General features: G+C 33.6%; 1 protein-coding gene and 1 long non-coding RNA gene across 2 annotated transcripts; both read left to right on the forward strand.

The window, feature by feature from the left end:
• The first annotated feature begins 847 nt into the window (after positions 1 to 847).
• LOC149778312 (uncharacterized) lies at positions 848 to 4,659 on the forward strand. The gene is made up of 4 exons (XR_016415328.1): positions 848 to 886; positions 1,441 to 1,524; positions 3,107 to 3,181; positions 4,191 to 4,659. It is a non-coding gene; the product is annotated as an uncharacterized LOC149778312 (long non-coding RNA).
• An 11,399-nt stretch (positions 4,660 to 16,058) lies between these two features.
• On the forward strand, positions 16,059 to 24,150 carry LOC149778313 (uncharacterized). The gene is made up of 6 exons (XM_089938304.1): positions 16,059 to 16,128; positions 17,776 to 17,828; positions 19,228 to 19,272; positions 19,824 to 19,907; positions 20,694 to 20,768; positions 23,965 to 24,150. Exons 2-6 carry the CDS (start codon positions 17,777 to 17,779, stop codon positions 24,036 to 24,038), a joined length of 330 nt encoding a protein of 109 aa, XP_089794430.1. The 5' UTR covers positions 16,059 to 16,128; position 17,776; the 3' UTR covers positions 24,039 to 24,150.
• Positions 24,151 to 24,592: the final 442 nt, after the last annotated feature.

Below are 24,592 nucleotides of genomic sequence, written 5' to 3' on the forward strand. Positions count from 1 at the left end.
TGTGAAGTTTCTGGTGTTGACGTTTCAGAAAAGAACCTTCTCATGTATGAAAATCAGAGAATTGCCCAGTTTTTTCCGGAGTTGATATAGCAAAGCTGGGCGGCGTGAAGTCTAAGGGTCGCAAAGGTTTCGGTGCGAGTCTCTCATGGATCATAATTATGCGAAGTGACACTTTTATTCATGATATTCGTCCACCAATTTTGTTTTATTCTCCACCAGCTTTTACGAGATTGTTCGTCTCATAAACTCTTAGAAATGTTGCTTCCCATGACCCGATAGAGAGAGAGAGACGGAGAAAGGAAGAAGTTCAAGCTATCTTGAAAGAAGTGTCACTTTGACGGCTTAGATATATGGCTGCATCTGGGGAATATGTCGATGCGAGGGTACTTCGGGATGTTGTAACGACACAAGCCTCTTTGAGATTCCGAAGAATGGACTCATTTTATTGAAATACTGAACCTATAAAATTACATTTTAATATCAATATTTCAATATCAATGTTCATACCCTTAAATTACAGAAACAAGAGATACATTATAAAACTACGGTATTGTTTCACTTACCAACATGATACATTTGTATCATTTCTACCGTTAAGAATATAATAGAGATAATGACATATCGATAACATTCACGTTGAAAATGACAAGAAATGGACGAGATTATGATGTGATCAGAAAGATGAGAGCTAAGCTTATCCTATAGTTGAGAGAAAAGGTAATACTATTCTCTTTTATATCGGTTAAGTGAAACATCGGTACAATGATTTAAGTAACTTCCTCCACTTCCTTGTTTTCGTTTTCTTCCATGAATGTTACGGCTTTATTCATTTTCGTTACAGATAATACCTTTCCGATGGGTGATTTGTCCATGGCAGACGATTCTCGTAAGTTGTTTATTACTATAAATAATTGAATTGCTGATAACATTTATATTAATATTTTGGAAGAAGTCATTTGCTAAGTTTTGATGTTTCCAAATAATGAGGGGCAAACGAACGAGCTGTGATGTCTATGAACATAATTATGTTGCATGGAAAAATATTTAATAACGCCAACAATAGAAGATACTTTCACGGAAGCTCATCCCATTAAAGGCTCCATAAACACTTGATTGTCATTACTTTTGATAGAAATGTAAATATCAAATTACAGGATTTATCAAAAGTGACATCATAATGATCAAGTGTAATTTTTATATTTCTCATGCTCAAAGAATTAATCGAATTTTGGAATACTATTTTGTTGAAATAAGTACCTTTCATTTTTACATTTGTGACAGACAAGTGGACAAATAAAGGAATGAATGAAATAGTAATTAAAATGACAAATGGTTAAATGAATGAACATTGAATTTTAGCTGTATTCTTTTGTTCTCTCCTAGGTTAGCTTGTTCATGTATGATATTAATAATTGATATATTGATATGTCACTGTTCTAGTCAGAGTGAAATTGGATGACCTAAGGTATGCATTGGACAATATCCCACCCGCTATGAAGAAGCAACTCCAGTCCCTACTTACGTGTACGTATATCATAATGCATGCCTTCCCTCTTTGTTCCTCGTATTCTGATTAATATATGACAGCGGTAAACTCAGTCCATATAAAATAAGGACCGTTTAGGGATGAAGTTTCCTTTCCAAATTGAAATGTGTTTCATTAATGCCAAACATAGAAGTGTGGCGAACACACCTTGCCATTTGTACATGTGACCAGCAATGATAGTACCGTCTAGGAAAGTACCAAAAATACTACTGCAAAGTTATAATAAAACCAAACATAAAATTTTACAGGCAGTAGACGTTAGTAACCAAAAAACACGATTTCACTATTATTGAACTCAAACATACCGAGCTGAGTGTCTCCCACAATATAGTATACTGTTGGTTACCTAGCTATATTGGTATTAAACGTAACGAAAAAGCGGATCGCGCTGCTAAAATGGCCCTTACTCAAGAACCATCTGATTTTAAAATACCGTATACTGATTTTAAACCTAGTGTCAGAAAGTCCTTACGTCAGAAGTGGCAGGTATCATGGAATGATGCAGTGAATAACAAACTTCATGCCATCGAGCCAGCTCTAGGAGAATGGACTCCTTCCTACATAACCATGCGTAGGGAGGAGGTAGTCATTCCAAGAATCCGAATTGGTCATACTTATATCACCCACTCCCACATATTAAAAGGTGAAGATCCACCAGAGTGCATTTCTTGCAATGAACCTTTCACTGTTAAGCACTTTATGATAGAGTGTTTTGACCCGCTACCTACGCGCGATCAGTATTACAATGTGCATGACATGAAGGAACTTTTTGATACAATAAACATCACTCATATTATAGAGTTCCTGAAAGCAGTGAATATTTACTCTAAACTCCAACTTTTATGCTATCACCTTGAGCAGTTTTATGCAATACGCACACACACACACACACACACATATATATATATATATATATATATATATATATATATATATATATATATATATATATATATATATATATATATATATATATATATACATACCGTCCCTTTTTTAATACCTTTTCATCATTCTTCATTAGCATACACTATTTACATCCCCCGTCGATCGGGAAGCTTTATTTGTCACCGTTACCATCTTATCGTTTTAATTTCATCTATTTCGTTTTGATATCGCTGGTCGATATGAGACTTTTTATAATTTTTAAAGAATATACATATAACATTTTGTTTGGCGCTAAATAGCCTAACAGTGCTGATGCGCCGTTAAAATACAATTAATCAATCTATCCCGCCATCTATCCATCCATCCGTCCATTTATCCGTACGTACCTACCTACATACATCCATCCATCATACATACGTATATACCAATATACTGAATAGCGAGGAGAATCAAATTTGTGGATACCTTTCCACAATGGTATATTTTTTACCGTTTAAAAAAAAAAAAATATATATATATATATATATATATATATATATATATATATATATATATATATATATATATATATATATATATATATATGTGTGTGTGTGTGTGTGTGTGTGTGTGTGTGTGTGTGTGTGTGTGATGTTCTCATTTGTAGTTGTTTTTGTTTTTTTCCTTTTCCAGCATTAGGAACGAATATGTATGATCTTGAGCAGGCCTTGAACAATCCGTCAGAAGAAGTTCAGGAGATATTTGGGCGTAAGAACAAATTATACGTTTCTCCTATCAAAAAATGGGGCTATAAGTAGTCCTAATATCCACAAACAAGGATGTTAGTTTAATGCCAGTCCTATGGATACATTTATGCCGATGTTGAATATACTTTTATAGTTTTCTTAAGATGGATTAGGAGCCATTCACATACTCCCACTATGACGGTGTCATGGTTAATTTATTAGTGTCTTGAGGCACTCAACGATTTATATAAAAAAGTCAGCCATAAGAAGAGAGAATAAGCTACGCATAATTGAGAGAATGGTTAACTGAATGACCTAAATTGACTTTGCTCAAGCAAAAGTGTCAAAGAGATATTGACTGACAAAGATGCATATTACCTGTAATCAATGTATTTTCAAAATGTGTATGCTCCAGGAGTCGCCTTTTCATAAATCCTAAAGAAAATTGGCAATGAACAGTTTCTTGTGGACAGAGGGTTTTAAGACTGCAGATTCGATGATCTGGTTAAAAACAAACATGAGGGTGCTTGTCAGCGTATTCACCCAAAATGTCATTTATATTTGAAAGATTTTACAGATCGTACAAGACTAGACTGTATAATTATCTGTATTCATCACGGGTCCAGAGGGCAAGAAACAACATCCACGAGCATTCGAAATAGATAGTTCCGTTTTAATACATGAGAGAATGCATCAATCAAGTAGTTTGTAACAAACGATTTTCGTTAATCTCTCTCTCTCTCTCTCTCTCTCTCTCACACACACACACACACACACACACACACACACACACACACACAAATACGCCGAACTGGAATTAACCAAACGTAGAAAACTTCATAAATACATACTTAAACAAATACACATCAAGAGAAGATGATTAGTAAATGCCTCTACATGCTATCATATTGTATCCTGCTTAGCGTCTCTATTTTTATCACATATTTATTTTGTAATTTTGTTATTTATTTAATTAATGATGTTGTCTGCGAACATGCCTCGAATATATTATGTTTATTCGTCTTTTGCAGTTTCCGGAATGAGCATTAGTGATATGAAAGCAGTAGTGAACAACCTACCACAGTCAATAAAACAGATATTTGAGAATAAGATGGAATTATAAGTCAACTCTGGGCAAGAATAAAATAGCTACTTCTGTGTCATATCACATCAAGTTGAAAATGTTAATCTAACGTAAATCGTTTCGATAAATGAACGTAAGTGCTGAAGATGCGAGTATCTATATTTTTAATTTAGTCTTTTACGCTTCACGTCACTGTCACTACTTGTTTCTGAAACTAGATGCTGTATAATAAGAAACACATGGTAAATAAAATATGTATTAAAAACGTTTGTAATGTATTCAAAAAAGTGTTCGAAGTATCGAGCTTACTTGGGTCTCTTTATTTCCATAGTAATCTGTACAAACTGGCAATAATATATTGTCAAACATTATTTTCTTTCACAGCGATTAAATTTCTATGCTGGCCTAAAATTCAATTTGTTTGATTTTATTAAATTGCAGCGAGTAAAGCAAATTTTGTGCTGGTTAAATAAGTTGCAAAACGTTTAGATTAATCATAGCTTTGATCTGTAATTTGGTTTTAAAAAAGGCTTTGTATCAGAACTGTTTCATACATTTGGTCCATTATCAGATGAAATCCTAAAAGAGTAGCGGTTCACATGTTGACTTTTCAGTGAAGCTGAAAACAATGTTCTTCAGTTCTTGCATATTAATTGCCGTATATGTGTCATTAGCACATGCTTCTTTCTGAATGTAGCGGGGAATACTTCCACTTATTTCACAAATAATCCGAAAGTTACCAGCAAGTCTTTATCAAATTGTCATTAAATCTGTTCTATTATTTTGCTGGCCTATAATTTACAGTTTGCAAATAATAATCTAATGTAGGAATTCCATTTATGGGGTTCAATCATTTGCTAATGTTTACCTCATCAATGATATTGAAACCAAAGTCAGCGTGCATCAAGCGAGTGACAGTATTAGTAGCTTATGGGGGCCACCATACTGGTATGACCACAGGAGGAAATGAATATTAAAAAACGTCCACATGGCTAATTTTGTGTGATATTATGGCAACATGAAGAACGTTATATTGGGGTGGCTGTACTATGGTTAGCATGGGTTATAACACCCTGTACCCTAAGACGTTTTATAATTTTTAAAAGATTATACATATAACATTTTGTTTGGCGCTAACTAGCCTAACAGTGCTGATGCGCCGTTAAAATACAACCAACCAATCAATCAATCAACACCCTGTACACTTGACGAAATTTACATTAAATCGTCATGTTGGTTTCGGCTGACATGGTAACAAGGTGAGTTTGATGTTGACAACGTCTACAGGATCATGATTACTGCGGAGAATTGAGATGGGGAGCCAATATGGGGTTCTATGAGGATTAAGCATTAGGAATACGCTTTTGGGTCCTACAGGATATTAAATGTTTAAACGGCAGTGAGTTTAACATTGGACGAAAATCTATGGGGAACTAACACATCTAAGAACAATACGTCACTACTAGAATGATAATATAAAGCAAGGCTGTCGTCTATAGTCTTAATATGTGAAAATCAATGAGTTGTTCAATTAATTCGAGATGCCCACTATTTTTAGGTCTAAATTAAATGAAGACTATGTCCTTGCTCGTGACAAACAGATTTGTATGTTTCCAGGACTTTCTACTTTTTTTGGGATAATGGATTTCTGTTCTTTGACATCTCTTGACAGGTATAACTTCCATAATTACGTTCAACGGAAAAGCAGTACGGAGTTGTACTTTATATATATACACATGTCTGTGTGTGTGCAATAAACTATGAACATTTCCTAACAAGAAATACAAGAGACAACGTGAATCCATGACGACAATTTGTATTTTGATCTGTATGCATTAATACTGTGACCGACAGAAGTAATATTGTTTAGGAGAAAATTAATAAAGAACACATTGCATGTGCGTGTTTGTATATGTGTATATCTGAAATAAGCACAACACGGTGATATTCGTACATAGCGTTCATTTAGAACATGGGATTGACTCAAGAAAATATGTTATATGGTTGAACTATGTATAGCTTGGTCCTTTGGGACAGGTCACAGCTTTAGGCGGCTACAGGGTAACAGGAAACGCGTAACATTGTTAGATAAACCTAAGACTCATTCAAGCCTTCCAAGACTACCCTCTATAAACACGTTTGTATCACGTGTTCAAATCCTGCATGCTACCAGTAACCTATGTTATGCCTACAAGAACTTTGATATTATAGCCACATACGTTTATTAGAAGACTTGTAATTTACTTGTTTTCATTTTCCTTTAGTATTTAAAAGGCAAATCTTACTGTACATCACAGCGCCAAATACAAAGAATATATACCATGGATTGAAGAAATCTATATACGGAAAGGCAACGGTCAGAAGTCGTGAAAAAATATTTAATTTTCTCAAAGTGTTTGTAAAAGTTACAAAAAGATGTTTAGATCTTTATTCTCCAATATACATTTGAACGCCTTCTAGTATCACCAAAACTTTCCCATGTATAGTTCTTCGAATTTCTCCATTTTAAAACACCCACCATCAGACTGATCACATGGTGTGTGCATCTTTTCCAACCATCATCCTCTGTAATGCCAATTTGATTTTCAAGCAATGCTTCGAGTTATCCACCATCTACATTTATCAAATGTTGTAGATAGTTTGTACATGGGATAGGGAAAAGGCTTGGTATTTTCAGAGCGAAATGATAAAAGTCCTGGTCACTGTGGCTGTAAGAAGAAAGTTAGTTTCCGCACATAATTTTCAATTATCACCAAGTGCCTTAAACAGCTTTTGTAGGTGACTGTCATGTAGGCAAAGATATAACTGAATTATGGATCAAGATATTTAAGGTACATTTACTGATAAAATAAACACGTATCTACATCATAGCTTGATTTCCAGATTAAGTACCTTGATTAAATATTATACTGAGGTACAAATTGAGGTATAGCAGCGGCTTGTTGATATATTGGTCAGAAGGTTAACTTTAATGACCACTGTATGTCAGATAGATACTGGTTTTGAAGAATAACGTTTGTTCTTGCGCACAGTCCTTTACCAGCTTTGTGAATGGCTTGCTCCTATTTTAACTTTAGAAGCTATTGCTTTAGGGGCCTAAATGTAGATGTAGTGGCATGATGAAACAATACTTGTTTCTGTGGAAGTTGAAGACCGCATACCGTACGTTCTTGAGCCTACATAAAATACTATTACAGGCGGGATGGGCATATATTGTTCTCTTAACGGTATTCTTATTTTACAAAATGTCGAACAATTCCCAAAAGTATGGCGCCAAATAACCTAACAGTGCTGATGAGCCGTTAAAATACAATCAATCAATTCCCGAAAGGTCGACGATCTAGGTTTGAAATGTCGTTTAGCATGAATGGACAGAGACAACGGCAATCGTAGCAGGCTAGACATAACACAGAGATTATAACATAAACGAATAACATATATGTTGTTATAACTTAATTCTAAATCCACAGAATAGACCAGACAAGGAAAATGCCTCCAGTGGCTCGAAAATGGCATGATATGATCGGATCAGACTCCATCTGCGTTTGAGATGTGTACATGAGCAATGAATTTTTATTTCAAATACCTCGGGACTAAACTCGTATTACTCTGCAGAAAAAACTAAACCAACATAAATGCTGAAGGCGAATAAACCGGAATCAAACTATTTAGTATACTTTAAATATATAAATTCAACATTATATATACATTGTTGACAAAAATACACTTGTGTATATTTTTTCTGAACGAAGATCAAAACGCTGATTATAACATCTATCAATGTTAATTAAATTGGAACTTCACCTTTGTGTTTGTTAACTGTAATGTCAGTCAAAGTAGTTTATGTAAGCAAATGGTAAAACTAAAAACCCACCAAGAAGGCTACTACACCAGAGGGAATAGTTTGTTATTCATCAAGGTTTGGCTTACGTGTATGTGTTTCAAGTTGCGAAGAAAGAATAAAACTCCAAGAGAAATGTAAATCTTTAAGAATTTCAAGATAATGCAGAAGAAAACAGAGTTGCGCATTTGAAGCCTATTAATCTGGTTAATAACAAAATTATAAATTTATATCTTTACCATACGTAAAGCCTAATGGAACCTAAGTGCATTTGATTATTATTTGAAAAAAGTTGCATATTTTATGCTCCGTCGATAATTATATCTTTAAATAAATTTTGCAATAATAACTGCGTGTATATAATGACGCTACAAATGTTGTTAATGATGATGTTGTTGATGATAATAACAACATCATCAACAACAATAGTAAAAAGAAGAACAACAACAAGTAGAAAAACAAGAAGAATACGGGTGTAAATACATATGTTCATTTATGGATTATAATTTGTTGACTTGAACGATTCAACATTACATCCACCCTCTCAATGGAGAGAAAAGTGGAGTAACTAAAGTGTAGTTTTAATAAATAAAATTGGAAATTCAAACATAAACATGTGTCCGTTATCAAGTAACTATCATAATTATTGTATGTTCACGCGCTGAAATGGTGATGACAAAGTTTAATAATATCAAATTTTATGAGAGGTGTGTTAACAAATTTAAGCATTAGAAGTGGTTGGGATTTGTTATCTATTCACTTCCGTATTTTAGTCGACCGGGATTGGTCATTTGAGGCGGAAATCGAAATGCTAAACGGACGGTGATGAAAGTTCTGCAGGCTATTGTTACATGTTAGTAACCTTAAACGTGTACATATATACTAATTTGAGTGGTGACCTTTTCGTGTATATATTTAACGAAGCCGCATTTATTAGATGTCGATTTTGTCAATTTTGCCCATCTAATAATTTACTTGATTCCTTGTCCTGCTTATCTGGTTGAAGAGAAAGCTATGCTATGTACATTTGTATTAGAGGTTAAGGTGGCGAATGTACGATAGTAGTTATATTGTGTATACCGAAGGAGTATGTAACATATGACATTTCTAGATTAGTCGGTCAGTTATAGATAGGTAGTCTTTTGTGTGTGGAACTGGAGCTGTGAATAAGCAAAACAAATAACACAAAATGCTTCTTGGATTATTTCAATTGTCAGCCCCTTGATATAAAGGCTACTTATTACTCGATCAATTTCCTTACAAAACAAATAACCCTATACTGGAAATCAAATATGTTAACCTCACCTTTACGCATTTATATAGTCTTTATATCATCCCAGGGTTGATATTTCTACGCCAAGGATGTATTTGTGGAGTATGAGAAAAATCCGTGTTTAAGGAACCCGTAGTACGATTCCAGAAGTGAAATGACTTTAGTGGACATCAATCAATTGTACGAACAAATTAAATATCACTGATAGAGATTACACTATTATAAATCGATTAAATGTTTAAAAGAACAGCCTATTCACAAATTACACAAGCATGCATAGCAAAATGCAACGCTAATACTGTATTATTTGTTACAGTTTTCATCTGGAAAGTGTTGTCTTTGCTGCCAAAATGTGCATGCTCTCAAATACGATACGAAAGCTACAATGAACAATTTAATGAATGGAACTGTTTTAAGACAAGGGAATCAATAATCTGTTGCAAAAACGAAGAATGGACAAATAATGTATCTGTAAATGACAGCATTTGTATTGATAGCGAGACCAGAATTGGAAAATTAATCAACGTAAATACGATTAAGACACAATTGTGGTCTTATCAAGATGTAACTAACCATTCTCTGCAATATATATATATATATATATATATATATATATATATATATATATATATATATATATATATATATATATATATATATATATCCGCTGCTTATTTTCCTACATCTATGCATCTGTATTGCTTCTCTCCCACCATCTTGCCCCCCGTTTTCCCTCTCTACATATATGCAGATATAATTATTATATATCTTTCTCTCATGATTTCAAATCATCCAGCTATAAATACCTGCATACTTATATTGTTATGCATAATTAGTTGTATTTTGAGCTTGACCTTTGTCCATCACTGAAGGTAGAATTTTAGCTTGTACCTGGTTTGGGTCTTGTTCATAAGTTTATAAGTATATGGGTTCTTGAAATTGAGCTTGAGATCTAGCCTTCATCTAACCGATACATAGACTGTTCTACAAGATAATTTGTTTACGAATCTGATGGGAAAGTGATCCATATTCTTATCCTCTTATTGTGTCTTAGCTTTATATCTAAATTTTATGATCAACACAATTATTAATTAATATCTTAAGGTTTGTCTTTGCGGATCAATTTTAGGTTTGTTCGGGTATAAGTTAATATGAATTATTTCAATTATTCATTGGAATTAACAAAGTTTTAATTGACATTTGGGACTAAAACATTTTGGGATTTTTGTGAATTACATTCTAGATTATATCAATGTGTCACAGAAAGAATATTGGAACATGAAACTATCCAAACTATTGTTAAATCAACACATTCTTGATTGGGCTTTGTTCGGAATATTTTATACGTAACGATTTGTGATAGATCCTTTAGGATTATTTGGGATTTAATTCGCAATAATGTATGTTTCTCTGAAATTTGATCTTTGTATCTTCGAGATACATACATACATACATACATATATACATACATACATACATACATACATACATCTCTTAGTTCCTTTCACAGGCGAACACATTTCATACAGATATACATCTCAATGTGTTTCTTAATGATTAGACAATATTGTCTGCGAACATGATATTGAGATTTTATTTGTTTTCTCGTTATTTCAATATTTCGGAATGAACATTGTACAGCACAGATAATATAAGAACAAGGAAAATTCATAACTTGGAACAAAATGCGGAGCACATATTTAAGAAATAAACATTTTAAAAGACAGAAAGTAAAAACACATTTCACAAATAAAAGAACATTAAAGAATTTTAAAAATGCAGACATTAAAACAAAGCTTTGAAAATTGAAGAACACCATACAAAAATATAATTGGCGACGGACTTAAAACCAACTGCAAAGATATTCCTCTGCCTCAAAGAGATCATGATGCTGCAGTACTATGTCTGCATAAAAACGTTTTGAAAGATACCTAAACATAACTCCTTTCTCAACATGTACTCTAAAATGTTGACTGACATAACCTCAGGAGGAACATCCTTTTTTGACTCGGCCTGCGGGTAAGGGGTTGTAGAATCAGGGCGCTGATAGAAAAGTCATCCTCATTTTATATAGAACGTTTATTCGCTCCAAACTGGACAATAGTTACGTTGTGTATGGTTCAGCCAGAAACTCATATTTAAAAATGCTTGATCAAATTCATCATAAGGGAATAAGACTCGCTCTGGGAGCATTTAAGACATCCACGTGTGAAAGACTTCTAGCTGAAGCAAAATATAAACAAGGTTCAAAACTGGGCCAGTACAAACGGTTTCAAATTCTCGAAATCCAAAACAGTATGTATGCATTTCTGTCCGTTACGACGACACCACGATGAACCTAAACTCACGCTGGACGGAACATCTATTCCAATTATTGAGGAAACAAAACTTTTAGGTATTATCTTTGACAGAAAACTGTGTTTTATTCCACACCTAACAAACTTGAAATCTAAATGCTTAAAAGCACTTAATCTACTTAAAGTTGTAGCGCGCACTGACTGGGGTGCTGATAGAAAAGTCATCCTGAATTTATATAGCAAGTTTATTCGCTCCAAACTGGACTATGGTTGCGTTGTGTATGTTTCAGCCAGAAAGTCTTATCCTAAAATGCTTGATCCAATTCATCATCAGGGAATGAGACTTTCTCTGGGAAGATATAAGACATCCCCGCGTGAAAGCCTTCTAGCTGAAGCGAACGAACCACCGTTATCACATCGTAGAGAAACGCTTTCCGCACAATATGTTCTTAAATTAAAATCAAACCCTCAGAATCCTGCTTTTTCGGCTGTTTTTCAACCCAGATACAATGCCTTGTACGAAAATAAACCAAACGCAATACCGTCCATTGGCATTAGAATATCATCCATCATAGACGGAATAAAATTTGTTCTTTCTAAACATCAGAAAACATCCATCTCCGAAACACCTTCCTGCCAATTTGAGCAACCAAAAATACTTTTTTACACTACACGATGGAATGAATCTGAGACATATTGTTCTATCTTCTACAACTTGTATCATGAACTCCTCACCAAATTTAAAACCTACAGAATAATTTATACTGATTGGCAAAGGATGAGGAAAGGGCTGATGCTGCCTTCATTATTGGAACACACGCAATAAAAGTTCACTTACCAAATAATACATCGACATTATCAGCGAAAATTAGAACAATACACCTTGCTCTGCAATATATCGAGATCAGACTAATTTTAAACAGAACCATCTCCGACTCACTGTCAGTACTTCAGTCACTACACAATAGAAAAATGAAATGTCCATTATTAATCAATATTCTCATCAAATATACTATGCTGAGTACCTCCCATCAGTAGTATAATTTTGTTTACCCAGCCATATTGGTATTATACGCAATGAAAAAGCAGATCACGCTGTTAAAATGGCCCTTTCCCAAGAACCATCTGATTTTAAAATACCGTATACTGATTTTAAACTTAGTATCAAAGAGTATTTATGTCAGAAGTGCCAGGCATCATGGAATGATTTAGTGAATAACAAACTTTATGCAGTTAAGCCTACCCTGTGATAATGGACTCATTCCTACAAAACCAACATGTAGAGAGGAGGTAGTCATTGAAATAATTATGATCGGTCATACTTATATAAACCAGTCCCACATGCTTAAAGGAGAACACCAACTAGAGTGCGCTTCTTGCAATGGAACCGTTCACTGTTACGCACTTTATGATAGTGTTGGGACCTGCAATCTACACGTGATCAGTATTACAATGTGCATGACATGAAAGAACGTTTCGATGCAAACAACTTCTAGTATCTTGGAATTCTTGAAAAAAGTAAACATATATCCTAAGATATAACTTGTATTTTGTCACCTTGAGTATTTATATGTAATGTATAACCGTCCTTCATACTCAATACATTTTCATCTAAATCTTCATTAACACACATCATTTACGTTATCGGTTTATATATTACCCTTATCTTACCGTTTTGCTTTTAACCGTTTGATATTTATATCTCTGGTCGATAAGAAACCTTTTATCACTTTAAATAATCCTACATATAATCTTTTGTATGGCACTAAATAGCAAAACAGTGCTGACCCACCGTAAAAATACAATCGATCAATCAACCACTCAGTCCGACCTGAAACGTTTATTCGCAATACTTTTATCAAGGAATAACGTTTAATAGCTGTTCGTTCGATTTAGAAAAGGTCTGTCAAACAACATGAAAGTGTGGAATAGTGAATGACCTGCACATTCTGGGTGAAAGGTCTCTCTGCCTGCTTATATATTGAATGTTCTCTGAAGCAGATAATTTAAGGTAACTGTAAGTTACACCGTTTCTGATATGTATGAGCAAGAGATGGGTCTGGCGTATTTAATCTGTAATTTTTTCAACATCTAAATTAATAGCAATACAAAATAGTTGTCCCTGGTGTGGATTGTTCCCTATTTGTTGAGTATTTCCTAATATGAGATCCATCAAATCACAAGCATACAATTAAAAGACCACTGCAGTAAAATGTAAACAAGATTCAATATTGGAAAACTGCCCTCGGTTTCAAAATAAAAACGTGCATGCTTTCTGTCAGTTACGAAGACATCATGATAAGCCTAAGCTTACGATGAGCGGGGTATCTATACCAATTACTAAAGAAACGACACTTTATTGGTAATGTCTTGGACGGAAACCTCAGCTTTATTCCAAAATTAACGAACTTAAAAGCTAAATGCATCAAAGCTGTCAATGTACTCAGCGGTAGGTGGATGCTGATACAAAGTCGTTCCTTAACACACACACACACACACACACACACATATATATGATGCACATATTGTGAAGTATTTTATGAAAGTCCGTTTCCATCCTACAAGCAGTCGTTGCGGAAATGTTCATTAAAAAAAGAATGATTTTTTTATATATACTAAGCGTGACTTTTATTTTAATTTTCTTGCAGGAAGTTAAAGTGTGTTCTAAAATAAAGGTTGTTTGCAACGAAGTTTCCTTTGAGGATTTTTAATCAGCAGTTGAATGTATTCACTGCAGTTTATATATTATTTATAATTACACTTTATAATCATGCCGTTCATCGTGAAACTTCATATATTTTCGTCAAGTCATCGGTTTGGTTTTGTATATTTATTGTTCGTTGTTGATAAATGTTTTTGATACATGATATTTTATCATATATACTATTCGTGCAGCTATATGGGCTTACAGAGTTGGTGCGACTTAAAATCAATCATTCAATAACTTTAGTTAAAATGCCTCGGGATTAAATAACTTACCTTACCATAAGGTGAATCACCAAACCAACCCTAAACACAGTTTACGGAGGATTCTACAAGTGGATAATCATCGAAAAAGAGGAAGATAAGTCCAATAAAAAAATCTTACTAATCTAATAACGCTTTGTCTCATTGTTAGTGATGTCCTTTTGTTGTTCTGCATCTGCTCGTCAAATGATATTTGACAGAAGGAGGAATACATTTAAACAAATTGAGTTTGAGTACAACTTCCTAAATCCGTAAAGTCCAATATCAAGAATTCGCACTAAAACTTTCGGCTGAGAAGTTAAGGACGGAATATTATCTTACTATCGGTTTAAAACAGCTGAACTAAAAGAATGGCCCTAAAAATAACAGGACACATATTAACAAGAATTTACATTGGTACATGGCAATACATGTAGCTTTTTTATCAGTATTTTAATGTTTTGTTTGCTCTAAACTCTAACACTTGTATGCTATCACCTTGTGCAGTTTTATGCAATATATATATACCGTCCCTTTTTTAATACCTTTTCATCATTCTTCATTAACATACACCACTTACATCCCCGTTGATCGGGAAGCTTTATTTTTCACCGTTACCATCTTATCGTTTTAATTTCAACTATTTGTTTTTACATCACTGGTCGATATAAGACTTTTTATAATTTTTAAAAGATTATAGATATATCAGTTTGTTTGGTGCTAAATAGCCTAACAGTGCTGATGCTCCATTAAAATACATTCAAGCAAACAAACAAACATATGTTTTGTTGAATATGTTCCAACACAAGCTTTTAGTCCAGCTTCTTACAAATGTTTGCACAGGAAATATAGAACATTTTAAAGATTTTGAAATTATAAAGATTTGAATCCATATATTTTAATAACTTGATTACAGCCATTGTAGTCATGCAGAGCTTTAACAGTCTTTTAGTCGAATATAACAAACTCGTTTATATTAAAATCATATTTACAGTAGGATGGCAATTCGCTCTGTCGTTTTCTTGTGATCATTCCACTCATACTACCATTCCTATGTATGACGGACCGTTATTACCCTTAGATTGCCAAACAATATCGCTTTAATTAAGGTAACTAGTAAACACTGCTTGGAAAAGGTAATAACAAATATAGAATATCTCAGAAATGTACATCTAAACTTCCACTTCTACTTCATCCTATACAATTTTAACTAGAAGGGACCATTAACAATCCTTTTCATTAAACTGACATATAATTCACCAGTGATTCTGCCTACCTTGTATTTCATGACATCCATAATAGATCTTTACAGTATTTAACTACTGAAAGCTGGCCACGTATACACTGCCCAAAGCTACGGAATTACCCAAACAACTTCCTCCAAAAACGTCATTACTATCATGCTACATTTTGATAGGGTGTGCACTAACGTATAGCAATCGGCTGAGAAAAGTCGGATGTATATAAGAGGCAACGTGCGTCAACAGTCAAAACAATTCTTTGATTTGCAGGAAACTATACAAAACAGGTAGGCAAATTTATGTTATTTACTGCAGTTTCTATTCTCTAACATATTCACTAGTGTACATTTGGAAAAATAGATGCATCTTATCGTTGACTGTTTATGTTAGTGGAGAAAGCTTTTCTTTCCCATTTTCAAACATGTAATTAGCGTCGTCATTTCCGGTACATTAGTAAGAAGTGCATCAATTAAATTTTAATATTCATTGTAACTTTTTGCAACAGTTTAACAGAAATACGCCGTCCTTTTTCAGAAATATGATCAACCTTATATGGCCGAATCGACTAATAATGGAGGAGTCGTATTTGTTATTGGTCTATTAATTTAAATTCATTCTTGGTCTGCATAGTTATCGTTGTTCCGAAAAAGACACAAGGGTATTTTTCTCTTTAGTTTCGATAATATTTATAGCTGACTTAATTTCCCATGAAAGCCATGTTCTTTGTATCTTGAAGCTTTCCTGTACCATTCTCTCCGCCCTCTGCATGTTGAAGGTATATCTTTTGTGTACCTTGTTCATTTTACCGGACATATCCCAATAAGTCGACAATCATTCAGTTCACCGAATGAATCTATTTTCATGAGTATTACGATTTATTAAAATATCCGTTATTCAACAATGAGCTAGTGCCATATCATCTTTTTTCGCTAATGCTTATTAACTGTAGATGAAACTGTTACCTTTATTCATAAGGAATGCATTGAATAACAAACTTCATGCAATCAAGCCAACTCTAGGAGAATGGACTCCTTCCTACATAACCATGCGTAGGGAGGAGGTAGTCATTGCAAGAATCCGAATTGGTCATACTTATATAACCCACTCCCACATACTAAAAGGTGAAGACCTACCAAAGTGCGTTTCTTGCAATGAACCATTCACTGTTAAACATTTTATGATAGAGTGTTTTGACCTGCAACCTATGCGCGATCAGTATTACAATGTGCATGATATGAAGGAGCTTTCTGATACAATAAACCTCACTCGTATTATAGAGTTTCTGAAAGCAGAGAATATTTACTCTAAACTCCAGCTTTTATGCTATCACCTTGTGCAGTTTTATGCACTATATATACCGTCCCTTTTTAATACCTTTACATTATTTTTCATTAATATACAACATTTACATCCCCCGTTGATCGGGAAGCTTTATTTTGCACCGTTATCATCTTACCGTTTTAATTTCAACTATTTGTTTTTTATATCCCTGGTCGATATGAGACTTTTTATAATTTTTAAAAGATTATACATATAACATTTTGTTTGGCGCTAAAAAGCCTTACAATGCTGAAGCGCCGTTAAAAATAAAATCAATCAATCCATCATAAGGAATAGGTGTTACATTGGTACAGTTGGTATCAAATAATAAAACTGTTTTAAAATAAAGAACTTAACTGTACAACATTTTGTATGCGATATACATTTACTTAACAATTCACAATTCTGGCACACATACAACGGAAAACATTATACATCCGGATATCTATATCCTATGAGACCTGAACTAAATTACACAATCCGAATTAAATATTTGTATACTAATAAAGCCTACCAATTACTCTGAATAGACAAAAACAGCCATTAGATATGCTTATTTCAGTGTATACGTAACAGAATAATTCTTTAACGGTTTTATTTTATTTTTATTTTAGAATGAAAGTCATCATTGTACTTCTGGTCATAACATGTTTGGCCTATACCCAAGGTAGGTGTCTCTGCAATGTTATATTGAAAATGCATTCAGATATGTATGGACCTCAACTAATTCATATAGACCACTTGCGACAGTGTTTCGTTTGATACATGAATAATATTCAATCGGAACTTTGCTTGTTTAGTTCTTGAATGTAACTTTCCTATGCACCCACTAGGAAGGATCTATAAATTATGTAGATAGGTTGTGTTCCGACTCAGTTTGGTTTATATGTAAATGTGTTGTTCAGTTTCCGAAAAAAAGAATTAAACCCCTATTTAAATATCTGGATTAGTTAGTTGCTTTACTGCACAGCAACGCACTAGGTTATTTAGTTTCGAGTCAATTGGAGTGAGTGCCATGCCCAATAATATATCACGGAAGCTGACATAGGCTGGTCTGATGATAAGATTCGAACTTGTACCATTTTGGTCGTGCATAAGGCACGCTAACCTCTGACCTACCGTGGAACGCATTTAAGATATTATTAATCTCATTAATACAATTTATGATTCAAGGTCTGTTTATTTTATCTTGCATCCATAGGCTGAATCTTTCAACGAATTTCATAAGAAGCAAAATCAATAGTAACGATGATAACGACGACGATATTCACTCCATTTCCGTGTTTTGATATTTGGGTATTGGTCATGTATGGCGATTTTCAAGCGGACGGGTCGAAATTTTCGCTTGTTATTAATGTTGAATATTATCAGGCTCAAGCATATATATATATGCACGAGCTTGAGCTGTGAACTCTCCAGTGATCACACCATGCTCATAAATTCGCCTCTGAGAATTGTAGTTAACAGTATTTTGTTCCAACAATGAAATGCAGAAATATATTGAAAACTGAGGCATCAGGACTAACAGAAAATTGTATAAGCGTTGATCAGACTATTCATCTGGGTACTTGAAATTTGTGTGGACTTGATGACCAGTATTTTGTACACGCCTTTTCTATTTCTTGAACACACACACACACACACACACACACACACACACATATATATATATATATATATATATATATATATATATATATATATATATATATATATATATATATATATATATATATATATATATATATGTGTGTGTGTGTGTGTGTGTGTGTGTGTGTGCAAAATAGCTAAAGTGTATATTATCATGTCTTTGGAAAACAACGATAACATATTTGACACCTTATTGGTTGAAATCTTTTAAGACTACTGCTGAGATTTTGATGTGGACTGGTGTTAGTCGAATCTAAATGGCGGGAGGCAAAAGGATGGAGATAAAAAAAACTTGGGATGGAGATTTAAAAAACTTGGATCGGCAGGAGAATCTGATATTAATGTTATAATTTGAATCAGTACAACTGAAATTACGATATATAAAAGTTCATCTTTTGTCTTGATTTTTATTACAGGCTTCCCATTGCAAAGTGGAGGATTGAATGCGCAAGAAGCTCCTCGTACGTTACTGATTATTATGCATTAATACTAATATTTATATTGATAGTAGGGAAAGGCTTATTTGTAAAAATAGTTTAGTTTTATCTTTGAAACAATGAAGTAAACAAAACATTTGAAGAACCACGTTGACTACGAACACAGTTACATGGACATTTAACGAATTGTGCCAACAACGTATGGCATTGCCAAGTAACCTATAGGTAAATCCAGAATGTTCGCTGATTCTAATAACAATATAACAAGGAAATGATACTGATGGATATTCGTTGTTATACTGATGATGTCTATTATGTTTAAGTTTCATCTTTCTTCTCATTGACCTATATGAGTTTTACAACATTAACTACATTTGATTTCTGCAGTCACAGCTGATGAACGAACACGACAAAAAATGATTGAAAAGATTATGATGTTAAAGAACAAATGATTCAATGATTTAATAACTAAGTATTTCTTTATTGTTTTCATTTGTGCTTTCTTGTTGTCTACTTGGTTAGTTTGTTTATATTACCAATTAATAAATTTACTGACTTACCATTCATTTTTCTAGTTAGAATACAACTAGATGACATCAGAAATATTTACCACAACCTCCCTGCCGCCACGAAAGATCGACTGTATTCCATACTCAGATGTACGTATACCATAAAGCATTCACCTATTTGCTAACCTAACACCAGTTTCCTTTACCGATCATACTTCTGGACTTGGTTTTGAAGAAAACCAAATAGAAATATATTTGTTTAAAAATTAAGAAGACTCTATTATTACTTTTAACAAGAGTATGAGCTTATATGTCTGACAATTAATTTTTAGCAACAAATAATACTGACTGAAATGTATAAATAAAATGATATATGATTAGTTAAATCCATAAACATGCATTCAAGCCTGCTTTGTAAATAACTTGATTTCGGTCTTTCTTGTAGCATTTATCGACATAACTGTACTAAATGCACCCATGTACCTCTACCTAACACCTACCTCTCTCTCTATCTCTCTCTCTCTCTCTCTCTACTGACGATGAATACTCCAATGGTGAAAATTATCGTACATCACGTCTATAACAAACATATTGGCAAAGAGAAACTCGCCTTTACAGATCACTGACATGGTTCAGTAATCATGACTGTGTAAGAAAGGTTGACAGTAATTTTCCATGGGTCATTAGTCCTTCTCTGGGTCTTCCTCTATCAAAGATTCTGGCCGCCATGCAAGGCCTCTCATCTGGAGAAAAAACTGGCTTTAAACCCACATTACCAAGAAATAGTAAAGAGAAGCTAACGTATCCAATGATTCCTATCATGGCAAATGTTTGACCGTCAGATATTTAATGTTTATTATTATTATTATTATTATTATTATTAAAGAATATTGTCATTAAATACGTCTTAAATATTTTTTGTTTAATTTGTTCCAGTTTTTGGAATGAGCAGTGATGACGTGGATCAAGCATTGGATAATCCACCAGAAGAAGTGAAACAAATGTTCGGGAGTAAGAACAAAATTATACATTTATTCTCATAAGACAAGGAACCACATCTGTATTCATATTATACTATATTCATATTATACTACGATGATAGTATTGTTACAAAAGTCACATTCGTATGGATACATTAAGGTCAGAATTCAAGATCAGGTTATCTTAATATTAAGACTGTTAAGCAATTATGAACTCCCTATATAAAGAAGAGGTTGAGTAATAGAAAATCATTTGGGATAGTACAGGTAGTACATTCAATACCTATATCTTGACAGAAGAAGAAAGTCGTACAATATATCTTACTGCATGTTCATCGTGTAACTGATATTCAGTAATCTTTCGACACAAAAATAGCTTAGAATTATTCATAAAATCCTGAGTAAAACAACATGTATGATTGTCAATTGTTCCTAATGTGCATCTGAATGCTTGACGGAGGTAAAAAATTAAATATTTTTAATAAATATGGGATTCCTTATCATGGTTTCATGTCAGTGTACGCATTTTGTCCGTGTTTAGATTCAGCGAATCCTGATCTGTTACGATGTCATTTATCTCCCTTTTGTCCAGTTTTTCTATAATAATACTTAAAGAGATTGTTGAAATGTCCTGTTCATCCGTTTGAAATGGGAACTATAATATTCACTTATGTAATTATGAGATAGTGGCACGCCTGTGCATAAACGGTTATACATAATGCATACCAAAACCCTAGGTAAGATGTGACAATCGAGACTGGTCGGTAAATTGAATATTTTAAATCTTTCTTCTTTTATATTTGGTGTTTGCTCTGTCCCAGCAAAACATAGAACATAAAAACATTTAACAAATGATTCAACTGCCAGATCTAAATTATATAGCCTACATATTGCTAGACGAAATTCTTTTCTACTGCATTAAGTCATATATTCCGAGACCAAATCAAAATGTAATACTCATTTTAATCATACACAAAACAAACATACTGTCCCATATATATATATATATATATATATATATATATATATATATATATATATATATATATATATATATATATATATAGACCTTTCTATTGGATGCTTTTTACTATTGGAACTCCAGACCCTCCGATAACATACGCTGATGTACTACCTTAATGGGGATATATTCAAATCTTATTACTGAATTAAATGGAGTCAAGCCAGTGCTATAATTGAGCTATTTTAAAATGTACTGCACCAAATAGATAAAGGGACAAAACTACTTTGTGATCAGAGTAACTAATTTTTGCCGTGTGCAATAGATAGCATTAAAGAAAAAATCTCAACATCGAATGAAAACATATTTGTTTACAAGTTCGGATGGAATTAAAGGGCGGTCGAAGATAGTTGTTATATAAAACCACATTCAAGATAATACAAACTTTGGTTTGCATATTTCAAACATCGAAAATGCTGTTCTGCAATGTCTCAGGAACAATACCGATTTGTATATCCCATCCACCAATGAAAACAGAGAGTAAAATTAGTATCAATCGAGATAACAGGATAATCAAAACTACGCACTATAACGATGGATTAAGTTACATATTTGACCTCGATTAGTATACAAGTTTGTATTAAGCTAAATTTAAGGGATACGGTTAAAATCGAATGAATTGTAAATGTCAGTCAAGATTGAATCATGAATGACACAGGTATATAATGATACAGAAAAGAGAAGTTAAAAGCCGAACATGGCGAATCATTCCAGGAAATACATATCTTTGAAACAATCACAGAATGAATTACCGCTCCGGCGGCCTAGTGGTTAGAGCATCTGTCTCGGATGCGGAAGGTCGTGGGTTCGATCCCCGGCCGAGTCATACCAAAGACTTACAAATATGGTACTAACAGCTCCCTTGCTTGGCGCTCAGCATTAAGAGGTTAGTGTTAGGACTGGTCGGCATGGTGTCAGGATAAGGTGGCTGGGTGGGACATCATGCTACATGTATGCGGCATGATGCCTCATTGCTAGACATCACTATAAACTGTCACACTGCAGACATCGTGACGATATGACTGAAAAATTGTTAAAGCTACGTTAAAAATGCAAATCACACTCAACACACACAGTATAAATTGGCAAAATGTTTGCATCGATCTTAAATTATTCGTTCCTTTTAAAGAATTGAAAACAATGCCATCAATTGTTAAAGAAAAGAGTTAAGTTTTTATGCAAGTGATTGGCCCTATTGATTACGTCGAAATACCATTTCGCAAGTGTAAAGTATTATTTTGATACACTTAAAATGTATTTACATCTTTTCAATTTTTTTTTTATATCGGAGACGACATATATATACCAAACGAAGATTTGCAGAGAAAAGGTGGTACTTATGTACAATATATTTAACAAATATGAATTAATATGCAAACAAAAAAAAATTTACTGAAGGAAATTGCAGTATGCTCATTTAAGGAATGGTTAACTAAACAGCATACACACACGTTAAACAAACAAGCATATCAATGCTAGAACAAATACATCTTTATAACGATCTGTGTATTTTCAAACAATGTATGCTTTCGTAGATGACATAAACATGCATCTTCAAGCACAGAATACCTGACGAGTTATAGTTTGATGATGGGAAAATGTTTTACAACAAAAGAATCAATCATGTGTTACAAAAAATTGGGGGGGGGGTCCTTTTCGAGGAACTCGTACAAAAACACACCAATGTCCGTACTCATATGACGAACTATGGGTCCTGATTACTAAAATAGGAAAAACATAGAGTTAGTCATTCCCTGCAATTAGCATACTCTCTTTGCTTGTCGTTCAATATAGGCATGTCTCATGTTTAACACTTTCGCTCTTTCTTTATCTCTGTCTCTGTTGCACTTTATATATATATATATATATATATATATATATATATATATATATATATATATATATATATATATATATATATACTCGGCCACTCGGGGCCCCCATACATACATACATGCATGCACGCACGCACGCACGCACGCACACTCACACACACACACACACACACATACATCCATCCATCCATCCATCCATACATACATACATACATACATGTCAAGACAAGGTACGTAACTAATGTCTTCCCATGCCGGCACCCATCGTACCCTCAGATATATCAATCGGTTTTCTTTTCTTCATGATCTAACAATGTTGTTTACAAACATGAGTGAAATATTTCCTTATCTGTTTTCTCTTATTTTTGCAGCATCTGGAATGAGCGTTGATGATATGAGAGCGGCCGTGAATAACCTACCTGAGCCACTGAAAAGGATGTTATAACCTCAACATAAAGAATTATAAGTTTGTTCTGGCAAGGAAAAGGGCTACCCTTGCGGTCATATTATACCGAAACCAACATTTTGATTAAATATCACTTAATGAAAGCGTTCAATGTTGTTTTCTTATTATTGTATAATCTATTACATTTCACTTCACCGTCTGCTCGTTGTTTCACACAAACTGAGTTTGCAATGAGAAATAAATAGTATGTGGAAAGGTTTTCCTTGGAGTTTGTAATATATTGAGTTCACACTTGTGTAAATTTGGGACTTTGGGGGTATCTTTTTTTCAAAGGGTAATCTAAATTCTTGAATTTCTTGAGACTGATTAAGATTTCATGCGGACTGTTACATCAATTTAGTTTGATTTAACAAATATTCAGGTAAATGCAGTTTGTATTAATAGTAAGTTACTGAAAAGTTCATGCTGGCGAAAGAATAGAAAATGTATCACGCTTCGGTGATATAAACTGACATACAACTTTATCCGTAATAGGGTTGCTTGGATTCTCTACACCACTTTCTGGCACAATCTTATAAAAATATGTGACAATT

This window comes from Sinohyriopsis cumingii, chromosome 17, assembly GCF_028554795.1.
Source record: "Sinohyriopsis cumingii isolate HCF-2022 chromosome 17, ASM2855479v2, whole genome shotgun sequence".
Taxonomy (NCBI): domain Eukaryota; kingdom Metazoa; phylum Mollusca; class Bivalvia; order Unionida; family Unionidae; genus Sinohyriopsis; species Sinohyriopsis cumingii.